The sequence below is a fragment of the Struthio camelus genome, chromosome 1 (assembly GCF_040807025.1).
Source record: "Struthio camelus isolate bStrCam1 chromosome 1, bStrCam1.hap1, whole genome shotgun sequence".
Lineage (NCBI taxonomy): Eukaryota > Metazoa > Chordata > Aves > Struthioniformes > Struthionidae > Struthio > Struthio camelus.
The window spans coordinates 150,652,555-150,666,820 of record NC_090942.1 but is presented as its reverse complement, the minus strand read 5'-3'; the positions used below and the strand labels follow the sequence as shown (position 1 = coordinate 150,666,820).

Below are 14,266 nucleotides of genomic sequence, written 5' to 3'. Positions count from 1 at the left end.
TTTCAAAGACATTAATTCATTAAACTACCCATCAGTTTCATGTCCAGAAAAAAATTTCCTTCGGGGGCTTATTGAAGCTATAGCAGTGGTAGTTTTGGAGAAAACCTTCCGTATAGAACCTTCTGAGCATCTCTTTCGCAGATTGTGGCATCTTTAGTACAGCTTCGCAGGTCATGGATTTTTGCCTTCAGTGATTTGCTCAGATGAATCAAATTCAGATTCAGTTCAACCAAAACACCTGGTTCAGTCTAAAATAAGACATATATTTCTAGGGTTACTGGGTTTTGGTTTTGTCTTTAAAACTTTTGCAATTGTGTTTCTGAAATAAACTCTTATTTTGAAACAAAGCATTCATTTGATATGAAAGTTTAAGTATTTAATTTATAAAGGGCCAAAACATTTTGACATTCAAAAAATTTCCTTGTGTTTTCTTTCAGTTGAATCTATTTCTCAAATTTAACTTGACTTTATGAGCAGTTTTCATCATTCCCAGATCACGGATAATGTTTATAAGTTTCATATTTGCTAAGAACACATTCTGCTCTAGTTTTGTTCTTCAGTATTGTAATAACGTGTCTATGTTTGCCTGCCCTTCATATTCTATTTAGAGCGTTTTAAAAACTGTATTAAATACTCGTTTAGCACATGATGCTGTTTGTACTTGGAGTTGCTGTGGGAGTTTGTAAGGGAATCCATTCTGTAGGAGAGAGCTTCTACATGGCAAAACACTGCTGACCTTTTATACTTTTGGTTTGAATACTGTAACAGCCAACAATGATGGCTTCGTGGAATTGGATGAGAGGTGCTCTTAGATCCTTGACACTGAGCTTTCAAACTCCACTTTTCTCTAAAGTCATACTTCACTGTCATATTCCCATTAACTTTAGCTTCTGAGTGATCTTAAAATTAATCTAATATGTAGCTATGACATAGTCTGACACTGAAGTGACATAGATTCATAAATAAGAGTGAAGATATCCTCAGAAAGAGCGGTCTGCGACTTCATGACCATCTGCAGATAGGGAGTAGATAGTCACGCCACTGCTCCTGAAAAATGATAATGCAGAAGTAATTGGGAATCCAGCTAGGCTGTGATGATTTGAACACAAATAAAACATCACTGAATAGTGCCCTCAATTAAAGAAATCTGTTGCTTCATTTTCTGATTGCTTGCTTTATCTCACCCACACGAGTTTCAGTTTTATGCAAATTGAAGTTTATCCATCTTTTTGTCATCCACATCCTGATCTCAGACAGACATTTGGAGAAGCTTCACGTTCCACTGTATGTATTGAGAAGTGTTTTGGGGAGAGTAACATCAATGTTCTGGTGCTTCTCCATATCCTTTTTGGATTTTTTCTCTTGATAATCTTCATCAGAACATTGATTATATAAATAACTTTTTATAGAGCAACTGCTGACTAATTTAATAGGCTGAAGAATGGTGGGACTTTGGATTGGAAGATGGGAAGGCCTCTTTCCTCTTCTTTGCCTCCTTTTCCCCCTTTCCTCTACCTTTTGAAGATCTAAGGATAAGTGTATGGCTTCCTGCTGTTTGGTTAGATGCTTTGTTGGAGGCTTTGAAAGATACTGATGTTCCTGATTCTGTCCAGCCTGGTTAGGTTCCTAAGCCTTATTGCAGTCAGTTAAAACTGGTTTCAGTGAGTGATAGCCACCTTGTTCTTGTTGGTGATCGGTGTGATAGTCAAAAATATCTCTCTGCATCTTTAGTACTCTAATTCCTTTGAAAATATGGTCTTCCGGAAGACCGTATTTTACTTACTTAAATGCTAGAATTAGATGCTAATAAATATAAGAAAGTGTTATTTTAAAGTAGTACATTTTGGAATAGGGTCATTATCTACATTTTGGAATAGGGTCATTATCTAGACATGCTTGTGTCCCTTCTCACCTAGCTTTTCATTATTAAAGTGACATTTTGGAGAGTAGTGATTTAGTTAGAATTAACTAGTAATCAATAATCTGCATTTGCCTTGCCTTAAAACCATTGATTTGTGTAAAGGGATCATATCGTTTTAGAAGATTTTATTAACAGTCTGAAAATTATGTCTTAATTCTGACGTTCCTTATTGCTGACCAAAGATCACTCCCTTGGGGTGCTCACAGATTTCTTACTGCAGCCTTTCTTTTCTTTCCTCATTCCTTTCCTTGCTGCCTGTTCAAATCTTTGGATATGGAGTCATGGGCTATCTGTTACTCTGGTGGAGGAAATGTTGTATGATAAATGAAGTCTTTCTTTTTTTGATTGTAGATTTTACCATTGGCCCATGTTAGCAACGACAAGAAGCAGATCACACTAATTAATCCTCAGGCAGTGAATCTTGATGCTTATAAAGAGAAACTGGAACAAGCTATTAAATCCTATGAAAGGCAAGTCTTCTAATCAGAAATTGACCATGTTTACAGTCTAGATCCAGATTTTTCTGATGCGTTGGGTACTTGCTCATGCATACTCTGCCCGTACTGGTAATTCCACTCTTTGACACACTTTAATCAAGCGTTAAGCTGTAGGAGAAAGGTTTGGTTCCTCAAAAAAATGCAGAACAAAAAGCCAGTGAATAGCCAAGGAGGTCAGAAATATTCTATTGCTCATATTATGTTTTTTCAATAACAAAGAAAACAGCATTTTGTTTTCTTTCTGAGAATAAACGTGAAAGCAATCTTCCTTGGGGAGGTACCCCCAAAACATACAATAGTAGCGCGACTTTAACCTACAATTAAGCTTCTAAAAGCATAGACTGATATTTTAAAAAGTGGCCTTCTTTTTGCTGTGAGGTGCTTAACACCCACCTGTGGGTGCAGGAGTATAACTAAGGCACCTATAAGATACTGACCATTTTTAATATTTTTTTTTGAGAGAGATGTCTTATGCTTATTAATTGAATGTTGATAGGAGCACATAAGAAGTAAACAGCACAAAGACATTACATGTCTAGTCTATTTTGTTCCTTGATCTAATGTTATGGGTTTTTTTGAAGTAATGCAATTATTTGACTGCTGATAGTCATTTAGTAACCTTATTAGGGTTTTGGATAGAATTGTTTTAATAAATGAGATGTCTTATCAGGCTTTATTCTGGTAACATTTACAGAAGTAATTATTTTACATGACCAAAAACCCCTGATGTTAAGTCTTTGCTTTCTGGTAAGTTCCACTGTGGGCTCTTTAAGTTTTTCTTTTTTCTGTAGCTCTGTGATCATGTCAGTTCTTTTTTAAACATATAATAGCTCTGTTTTTCATTCCCATTTCCTATTGCTAAATTTTCTAGTAAAAATCAAGAATTCTGATTTCTAAAGGGTGCTTGCTGTGTCTAATATTAATGGAAATCAGTGAAGAAATATCTGTTGTTATTGTGTGTTCTCTCACTGACACAATACTGTTATTATCAGGCTAACGATGAACTCAGAAATCTGGATTTGTCACTGATTTCAGTAGGAGAAGGGGCAAGTGAGAGATTTTGGATGGTGATTTCCAGTACATCTTCAAGTTTTTCACTGTTGTGCTATGCCATTCTGTATTCAGTGTTTACTAATTTCAGTTTTGCACATTTTAACAGTATTGGCCCATGTCTCTGAGACTTTGGTGGGTGGGAGTTTTTACCTATGCAGACAGTCCCATAGGGCTTAATGAGTCAGATATATTTACAATAGCAGGACTGAATTCTCTGCTCTTGTGAAATATCTGTACAAAAGAGAGACCTGCCTAAAGATCCTTATCATTAATAATGTAAAAAAGATGTCTTCTCATTGCTTTTCCTCTACATATGAGACCGCAAACCAGTAACATTTATCCTGCTATAAATGCTGCACTGCTTTTTCAATATTCAATTTGCAAAGGCTGCAGTTCAGCTTTGTGAATGGTGATTGGGCACAAATTTATTCTGACATTCATAGGTTAGACAATATGTCAGTTCATGCAAGTCTGAAGAGCGGAACAAAGTATGACAATATCTTCCCCATATGTAGCTTGACCTTAGCACCAAATTAAGAGGGAGGAAAGTGGCGAGGGCAGTAATTTCATGCTCTGACAAAGAGACTATCCAGTGCTGAATGAGAAAAAGGCTGGAAGCTGCCAAGTGTATGATCTTGTATAGCCGGAGGCTTTTACAAATGAGTCAGTTATGAGCGTGCACATTTAGAAGTGTGAAATAGGCAGTGGAGCATGCTGAGACTGCAGATTGTGAATGAATTAAGTAATTTACATTCTGAAAGTGCTTGGTTTTGGTTTCTGGAAGATAAAATGAATCAACAAGAAATTCATATTCAAAATCTGGTTTTAGTGGGGTTTTTTTGGATGTGCAACAGTAAATCTAGCAAGATATTTAAAAGTCTGATGGACCTGAATTTTTTCTAACAATGAATCTGTTCTTATGTTTTCAAAGGGAAAATAGTAAAGTTCATTTTTCTGTAATTACAGCAATTAGGATAATTGGTAGAGATTTATTTCTACAGTATGAAATGAAGTAATTGAGTGATGGCTTAATTGTTTAGATTTCAATGGAGAAAACTCTAAGGTAGATGACCTAATAGGAACTAATGATTTATGTTGAAAAGGCAGAAGCAGAAAGGTTTCTGGTGTTTCTAAAAGGCCAGAGAATGACATTGCTTTGCAATAATCGGTTCTGTTTTGCTATCAGTAGTTTTTCTTTGTAGCTAGAGTTTAATGAAGTAGAAATCTGAATGGCACAACTGAAGGGTTATCTTAGCAGAAAAAATAATTAGCATTGCTCTCCCTGTGTCTTCAGGCTACAGTTTTCTGAAACTGTTTAATTGGAGCAACTGTGCTTAACTTATCTGGTGTTTAAACAGTTCTGTTATTTGGCTTAGCTTGCTGGTGCTGAACAGAACCATCCACAAAAGATCCTGGCGGGAAACATCAGTGACTGCTACTGATCCTTCTGTGACCCAGAAATAGTCATGTTGCTACTTGGTGGAAGATGCTATTTTCCTATCTTCTCTTGTAATTGATAATGTCATAACTGAAAGATAAGGATACAGTTTGACAGTACAGTGCTCTTGGAACACAAATCAGTGCAGATACCTTACGAAACTGCTTATTTGCTATTTTGAGATTATCAGAGGCACAACAAACTGTGTTCTCAAAAACTGTTTTGCTTTCTTTAATAGGCGCCTAAATCTAATTATTTGGAGAGTACTACCTCAAGACGAAAGAGACAAGTAAGCTTATCACCCTTTAGTTTTCTGCCTCACCTCTGAAAAGCTGATCATAAATATTTCACACTTCTTTTTCATCACTAATTTCTGTAACTAGCTTGTTTTATTTTTGAATATTTTATGCCTGTACCTTACTTTTAAAATGTATATGTGATAATGGAGTAATATTAAACTCTGGGCCTCCTTTTTCCAGTGCTGATTATTTTTAAAGGAAAGGACTTGCAGTCCCTTTGAATGGTGCTAATCTATTCTTAATCAGGTGTCAAGTGGCAGGCCTTGGGAGGGCAGCATATCATTGCCTTTGGCATCTTGTTAAATCTTTTCTCATCCAGTAAAGAGTACTTATAGGGTGTTTGTAAAGGTCTAATGAGCACTTTTATCCTGCTGGAACTGTATACCACACTGGAAGTTTATATTACTTTAACTAGCTTGTTTCTTCATATCAATTTAGAAAACCGGAGACTGTCAGCAGGGCTGACATCAGTGAAGTCAGCATCTGTTTACTTCATGGGGTAATGTGAAGATCAGTCAATGCAAACTGAATGGGTAGGCAATATTCTAGACAGAAAAATGGGAATAAAACCAGAAGGCTTTAAAGAAGACTGAGTTAGTGAGCAAAAAATACACAGTTCTATCAGTAATGAAGCGAACAGTTTTGGCAAAAACCCATTCTAGCTCAGAGAGGAAGTGAAGGTTGTTAAAGGAAAGAACAGCAAGCATATAATTAAAAAACGGAAATAGATACCCATTAATACAGATAAGGAGGTATACATTACAGATAAGGTGGCATGAGAACAATTTTATTGCTGGCAAAGATAGGGACAGTCATGAGTTTAGGTATATAGGAACAAAATAAATCCTAGCAATTGTACAGTCTATTATTAGAGGGGCATATAAAGATTGTTAATATTGATGCATAAAAGTTGAAATGGTCAGTCTTTACTTCTCTTCTCAATTTACAACTCAAAAGGTAATGTCCATGTATAACAAAAGGATGACAACGTATTTTCAAATTCTTTAGGAATCTGGGGGGACTATTAAACAAAGCCTAACAACTTGGTCACAAGAGTTCTTAAGGAATTGCCTGAGGAGATCTCTCATTCACTAGTGTTTGTTAAAAGGTATATCAGATTATGAGGGAAATTCAAATTTAATGGAGGAGCGGTAATATTAGGCTTGTGTTCAAAAGAGTTGAGAGAAGTGATTCAGATCAGTTTGCTTGACATTGGTTCTAGATTAATAATGGATTCTGTTAGTAGAGAACAAAATCTAGGTAAATAACCATGTCGGCCAGTATAATTTCAATGCAAAACAGTTCCTGGAGGAAGAGAGAGCTGCGTAATGAGAAAGAGTAGGGCAATGGAATAGGCTTTGCCATGGTTATACATGTTGGTAAGACAGACACTTAAATACTCTGTTCAGGTCTAGGTTTCACATTTTTAAAATGTTGGCAAAGCTATAGAGAAGAGTCACAGGAATAACAGGAAAACTGAAAAGAAATACCTTACTATCTCTAGGAGATAGTATAATTTAAAGAATTGTATCATCTGTTCTGTTTTGGGTTTTTTGTTTTTTTATTGTTTGTTTGTTTTTTATCAACAATAAGACTGTAGCTGATTCACATTTTTGTGTAGAAGTGCCTTCAGTGTGTAGGCTTAAAATGGGTCTTCAGTCTAGAGGATATTGACATAGCCATAACCCATGGATGAAAGCAAACTTCTGATTGATGAGTGACTAGAGCAGTGCAGGACTGAAAGAGGAACAAACAGCAGAAGATGCTCTCTATTTGATGAATTCGGTCAAGACTGATGAGGCAAATCAGGACTTAATAGGTACCATTTTAGATGTTCTAGATGCTACTTGACTGTAGCTGCTACTCCAGAAGGGTCTGGAATTTTCATGATTTCTGGATCGTATCTGTAAGCTTTTTGCTGATGCCTCAGATGTTCTAGGGCGTCTAAAATGGCACCAAACACCTGGCTCAGCCATTGATTTGCTGTCTACGTGTCTTTCTGTGACATATGGTTAAGCTAGGTGCAATTACTTGACTCAGCACAGCAGCAGCTGAATGAAATGCAAGAACTTGTGGCATACAAAAGATCAGATTAGATGAATCTGGTCTTTTATTCTGCCTTTAAACTCCGTGATTCTATTTGTAAAGTGCAGTAAGAACTGAAATCTCTCCTATATGCAGTTACTGATTTTTGTTTATTTATTTTTTAAGATTTAAAAAGGATGGGCCAGTCCAATATATGCAGAATAAGGAAGCTTTGCTGGAGGCTTTAGAAAAGCTAGAATGGCCAATTTCCTATGAAGATGTAATATTGTTAGAAGATGAGATACTGGCAGCATTAACGTACAAGCAACAAGCCTCTGATCTTCAGGAAGCTGTGAAAAAAGAAATTGAGAAAAACTCAGAGTCACACGTTAGCAAGAATAAAAAGGTAAGAGATTGGAAGGGCAGGCAACATTTTCCTTTCGAATATTCCTCTTCAGTAAATGCTTCTGCCATAATTTTATTCTGTCACAATAGCTGGTAAATTAGGCATTTAGTGTAATCCTCTTCAAATGGACAGAGGAAAGAAAGTAATAAAAAAGAAAGCGATCTGTTATGATCACTTACAGTAAACTTTTTTTCCTGTCTGTCTATCTATGTATCTACCAAATATTCACACTCTCTAGCTTTGGAGAACTACTGAAATACTGGTATTTGGGATGCAGTTTACCCCTGTGTCATATGGCACTTGAGTAACTTTTTTTTAAAAAAACCACACCACAAGGCAATCGGGAAAAGCAGGTGAATCTCCTAGGATAAGCACTTTTAATTGTGTATATACGTTGTCTGTAAAGCATAAATAATCAGTAAGACACTAAGTGTACTTTTAGCAAAGCTAAAATTTGTCGTGAATGTAGACTTTGCTTTGCATAGTGTAGTACAGCAAATTTGGACTCTGTTGGATGTACTTTGTAAACAGAAGTTCTAGAGCTGACAGAGCCACAAAAATTGAACTGCTTAGGAAGCAAATCTGAGCAAAATACCTTTGTTTTCTCTGCAAGAACAGCTGAAAAAGAAGAGATATGTGAAAGATGACTATGATATAAGCCTTGTGACAGTTTATCCTGCAGATCTGCATAAATGTACATACGCATAAAATATAGAGCGGAAGAAAAGGGTTGCCTTTGGAAGTGCGGCTTCATAGATTGCTAGTCATTTTGTTCATTGCGTCAATTGTAATGGGTTTTTAAGAGTAACTTCATGTAAAATACACAGTAATAATCTGCAGAACACAGTGAAATGTTCTCTAATGAAATGGACAACACTCCGGACTTCCATTAGCATTAGCTAATGCTGGTCTTGCACGGTCTTGAAGGGTAAGGCATTCTTAGGAAGTGGCCTCAGTTCTGCATTTTATTTCCTGGCTAAAGATTCAGAATGGTCTAAGAAATTAGAAAAGACTTTACAAACTTTAGACTTGTTTACCAAGAGGTTGATAAATATTTTGGTTAAAGAGACAGAAGAAACCTCTTTTGTGTATTTTTCTTGTCCACATAACGTCAATATCTGCTGAGCTTCAGCATCACGTAACTAACTCTCATCCAGGTGCCAGGAACAGGGAGAAAAGAAACTGCACTGTTCAGTCTTATGGGAAAGACAAAAGCTGATTGTCATCACATTGATGGTGCAGCAGCTCAAAGTATCTGTTATTCTTAAAGTTTCACAGGCATTTTGCTGAGAAGAATAAACATATCTCATCTTTATACTTTGTTACAGAGATCTCCAGTGGGATATACCCAGTTCTCTGGTTTAATAGAAGTTGGGTTAATAGCAGATAAACAGGACTAAAAGATTTTGTAATGGCAAAAGTGATTCACTGTAACCTTCCCTGGTATCTTTATTCTAAGAGAAAAGATGGACAGGAGGGGTGAGATTCATCTCCATATTCAGACACTGAAATTTCAGTGTCCATACCATGTAGGTGTCTACACATGAACAGGTATCTCAGTTCACATTGCTACTCTGAAACTATAATTGAAGTCTGAGATTTTTTGTTGATGTTACATACATATTTTCCTGAAATGAACCACTGATTTTACTTGGAGTGCTGTTGAGAAATTTGATGAAATGCCTGTGGAAATAGATGAAGAAACAAGTATAGAGGTTAATAAGTTATTTTAGGCTCCACAATGGGAAGGGAGAACATGTTCTATCATATTAGCGTTTCCTGTGATATGCATGTTCAGAAAACTTTTTAAGTTACAATATTGTGTTTTATCATTATTTTCACTCTTTCAGGGTATTCTTGAAAGGGAATTGATTCTACTTTAATGGCTTTTACGTTTAAGTTGTATTGCATAATAACTTTTATAAAAAAGGAATGTGTGTATGTAAGTATAAAACCCCACAGAGCACTTAAAACCTTATCTTCAATTTGAATAGTGCATAGATCTTCTGCACTAAGTTTTGTCTTTGCGACAGTGTGCAAGTGAATTCTAAGGGAAATCAGGAACATACTTTTAAGTTTTAAAAATTGATTTAATTTTCCTCAGTGGATATTTTTCTGTATATACTGTTGATGCTTTAAAATTCAAAGTACTTACCTCTAAAAAAAACAAGCCATCTCTCTTATTCAGTTTCAAATTTTTTTCGTCTAAAAGCTTCATCAAACAGTGCCTCACTGGGAATGCTGCTACCTCTGTAGAACTGCAGTCTAGGTAGAGTTGTACTGTGCTAATACTAAGATAAGCTCACTAGAAAAATAAGAAAAAAGAAAATCTTCTTTCAGATCTCTAAGTTCTAACAGAGGATAAGTAAAAACAAATAGAGAATTCGTCATAAAGCTCATATATTAATATACCCCTTTTCTTTTTCCCTGTTTCATATCAGTGAGTGAGGGAAATTCCTCTGACTGAACTTTAATGCATGGTTGGCCTAAGTGAAGTGAATGCTGAGAAAAGTTGTGTGCTTTGCATTATGTAGGAAGCCTGATTACATGATCATACTATTTCTTTTGTACCTTGATGTATCTGTGTATGCATCTACATACATACATACATACATACATATATGCGTCGATATAAAGAGGTAAGCTAAGTGAAACCCAAATAAGCACAATAAGAACCTATACTGTGAGTTCTCAACAGAAGATGGGAATGTCCTCTACTTGAAAATTATATCAGGTGTCAATATACCCTACCTAGCAGGTCATGCCTAGAAATATAATGACAGTTTCCTTAAAAAGACAGTCTTAAGTTTTATCTGGCATTCATCCACGTCTCTTTTCCCTGAAGTCAACAACATTTTCACATTGAGTTGTAGTCTTTTTCATACTATGACATAAGTTGTAAAAATTTCTTTGTATTAAATTGAATAGAATGTATTATGATAACACAGGCCATGTATGAAAATAAATTATCATGAGAAGCCTCATGTTCAGTTTCTGTAACTTTGGAGAATGTATTTGTTCCACTAAGAATCTACATTTGAAAACATTTTTTAGGTCTTCAAAAACCAGATGAAGATTTTGATTAATTTTACATTAATCTGAAAATATTACTTTGCTAATAAAGCTATTTTGATTATTGATTCATCTCTGCCACCTAATGTCTGCACAAGAGGAGCAGAAACATGTTATGTTTCATTTGTTGATTCTATGTAATTTTACTATTCTGTTGAAACATCAGTGTGCTTCATGCTCTCGGACATGATGTGATTAACATTGTGCAATCACTTATCCTGAGGCAACCTGCTTTAGGAGCCTAATCAGAGCAGCATCTTCAGTAATTGCTAATCTGCAACTGAAAAGCTTTAAGAGTGAGAGGCAGAAATGCAGATGTAATTAGAATTCTGTTTATGTGGTGGAAAAAAAACAGTGAAAAAAGCCGCAAAAAAAAAATGTGGAGCCTCCTTTAAAAGTTGCCAGAGGTTTTTTTCAGCTGCAGAAATGGGTATAAAAAAGTAAACTGCCAGCTGAAAGACGTTACAGTAACAAAATAGCTGATCTGGCACTGAATGAAAATTGTCATTGTGAGAGGGTAGAAAAATGGCAGTTATTCTGGAAATGTGCCCAACAAAGTAGACTTTTAAATTGCCTGCTATTTTTTTTAACTAAAATTCAAAATAAAAACCCTTAGCTTTTAGCTTTTAAGGGTTCCTAATTGTCTTCACAACTTCTTGGAAGAATTAGTAATCCTTTTTGGATGTCCTTGCTACAGGAGCTTTCTGTTTAAGCCTGCAACTGAATTAATGATCTGGTTATCCTCCCTCTGTGCTTTGACCTTCTGTGGGAGTTGTGTTCAGGCTGCTATGTTTGCTGATATCTGTGAAAGGGAAGTTATGTCGATAGCTTACCGAAAGAGAATGAAGTAGACATCTACCTGCGTAGGGCCATGAGATGGCTGAAGATCTCTAGTGATACAAGAAGTAAATGTTTTGGGAAATGAGCAAAGAAACACATTTAATTATTATCAGAAAAAATCTAAAACACTGAAAATGGATGATTAGCTAATTTGAGGAATAACTGTAGACTGTATCTCACTCTATTTGCTCAGTTCCGTTTGCTGTGCTGATGTAAACATGTTGACTAAAACGTTCCTCTTCAGGCTGGCACTTGATTTTGATTGAAAAATGATACAAAAAATGAGGACTGCGTCAGTCACCTTTCTATGTGTCCTAATAAGTAACTGCTTTGACTTAAAATATTGTATCTGGTGTCTATTTTGAACTTGTCAGGCATTAACGCTCAGCCATCATTTCTTGTTATGATTTTTCTCACTGAATGATAAAGCCCTTTACCACATGATGTTTTTACCTTAGAGAAGGCCTTGTACACTCTCCCCTGTCCACCTCGCCTTAGAGCACCTCAGGTACCAGGGTCATGGCATTACTATTCTCCAAATGTGGTAGCTTCCAGGACAGTTTTTGTATTCTATTAACGGCATTCGCATTTTCATGTTAATTATTATTCTGTTCCTTAAATGTCATAATCCAGCCTTTAAGAGTGGTAAAGAACATCTCCTTTCATATTAAGTCTTTCTTTTTCTCCATATCAATGAACATCAGATTCTGCAAAGAAATAAAGCCATATTCTTTACAAAAGATTCACTCTCATTAGGACTACAGTTTTAAAGTGCTGTGTATCCCTCAGCATGAGCTTGCATGTGCAGGGCTTAGCCTTGTTCATGGCCATGCCGAATGACCATTGTGTGATTAAAAATAACCTGAAATGATTTATAAATGTAATGTGAGTGTTTTGTAAAGCAGGTTTATTTGGGTGGGAAGGGACCTCTAGTAGCCCGTCTAGCCCATTCTTTTGTATACAGTTGATTTAATTATTCTAAATGAAATATATAGAGCTGAGTCTTAACTCTATCTGAAAATGGAAATTCTTTACCTCCCTTGGCAGTTTCTTCTATTTCCTTATGTCCTAATTCTTACAGTCTTGAATCTTCCTCACTGTTTATTGAACACTAATAGCTGTCTGTTGATCTCTTCTACATTCAAATGTTTCCTAAATAGCTGGGCATCTCCTTTCTTTGTTCTTGTGTAGTAAATTTCCATTGTCATGAATGGAGAAACCTGTTAGAGAAAGTGTAAGCTACAAAAAGTTATGCTTGCTTCCAAAAAAAAAAAAAAGAACTGTGGTCTGGTCTACACAGAATGGGCTTGTTGTCACCAGTTAAGGGTTTGGCACTGTTGATCTGGAGGAATTAGGTTGTGCTGGTAGTAATGCTAAAGTTAGGACGAATATACTCAGAGGTCTGTGGATAGTCTTCCTGTCCATTCTCACTCACGATGGGAAAGCGCAACAACAGATCTCTTTCAAAAGAGAATTTTAAAATTTTAAAACACAGCAGACGCTGGCAAAGGGAAACAAAATCTGCTTCACTTCATATGGTTTAATGCATTGGCTTCAGTGGTTTCATGCATTGGCTTCCGCAGAGCTAAACACCCTGGCCTCAGTGGAAATCCCTGTGAATGAGAGGGAGCTCTTTAAGATACTAGACAACTTAATACCAGAAGTGGGCACTGGCACAATTGCACTGAGCACCTAAAGGTTACATTAGGTAGGAAAGACAGATGTGACAGTGGTTCTGAGCCACCTGAATTCTGCAGTACATTGTGCATGCTTACTCAGTCTTTAGTACTGGGATTAATGTGGAATGCTGGACATGGCCCAAGTTATTAGCCAAGCATTACAAATTAGTTAATAATAAATATTCAGCAGCAGCTGTCCCTTTGGAGCCTGAGGAATTAAGTAAATGGCTTATCCAAATGCCCTTTTGTGTTTGTGGAGTATTAAGTCTTTGCACTCAGATCAGCCTTTGTTAGGTTATACTTCAAACATCTAAACGCTGTGAAGAGCCTTTGTTTTAGACTGTATTTGAGAAACAGGAGTGTTGGTATAATTTATATTCTTTAGAAGTAAAGAATAAAACGAGAAAACAGACATTTCTCCTGTTTAAAATATCTCCTTGTGTGTTTTTCTTTTGAGTTTTGTTTTTTTTTTAGTATTGTTTGTGGTTTTTGTGTGGGATATTGAAAAAGTCTAGGGAGAGAGGAGTTCTTAATAGCTACAATGAAACTGAGAACAAACAATTTAGCCAAAGTTATTCCTGTCTTTTACATCATTGTTGTCTGTTAGGGCAAATGTCGTATCCAAGTCAAATGTACCTTTAAGGGAAACAATGTCACCAGACGAGGAAGCAGGACATACTCACCCTAGCAAGCAGGGGTTTTTAGGGGTCTGTGGGTTATGGTTATTTTTCAGAAACAAAATTTATAAACAGAATGTACATCTATGCAAAAGTTTACTTTTTCATTTTGTGATTCAAAGGAGCAATATTAGAGATGGATGCTTGCAAATTGTTTACCTGATGTGGGCTAATAAATGTTTTAAAAATTAATGGGGAAACATAATGATTTATTTAACTTGGCATTTGCTTACAATTTACATTTAGAAACAGTATCTTGAGCAGTATGGAGAGAATAACATGCTGTTATTCAGTAATTAATTTCATACTGTTGTAGCAAATGTAAATTACACTGTGATTCTAGATTATTGAAATATTCA

At 35.9% G+C, this 14,266-nt stretch overlaps 1 protein-coding gene across 1 annotated transcript in view; it reads left to right on the top strand.

Moving 5' to 3' along the window:
• The window catches only part of VWA3B (von Willebrand factor A domain containing 3B), a 76,950-nt gene that overhangs the window by 46,624 nt on the left and 16,060 nt on the right, over positions 1–14,266 (top strand). The window contains exons 22-24 of the mRNA XM_068923531.1: positions 2,273–2,391; positions 5,148–5,198; positions 7,420–7,639. Coding sequence (XP_068779632.1) covers positions 2,273–2,391; positions 5,148–5,198; positions 7,420–7,639 — 390 coding nt within the window. The remainder of the gene's footprint in view (positions 1–2,272; positions 2,392–5,147; positions 5,199–7,419; positions 7,640–14,266) is intronic.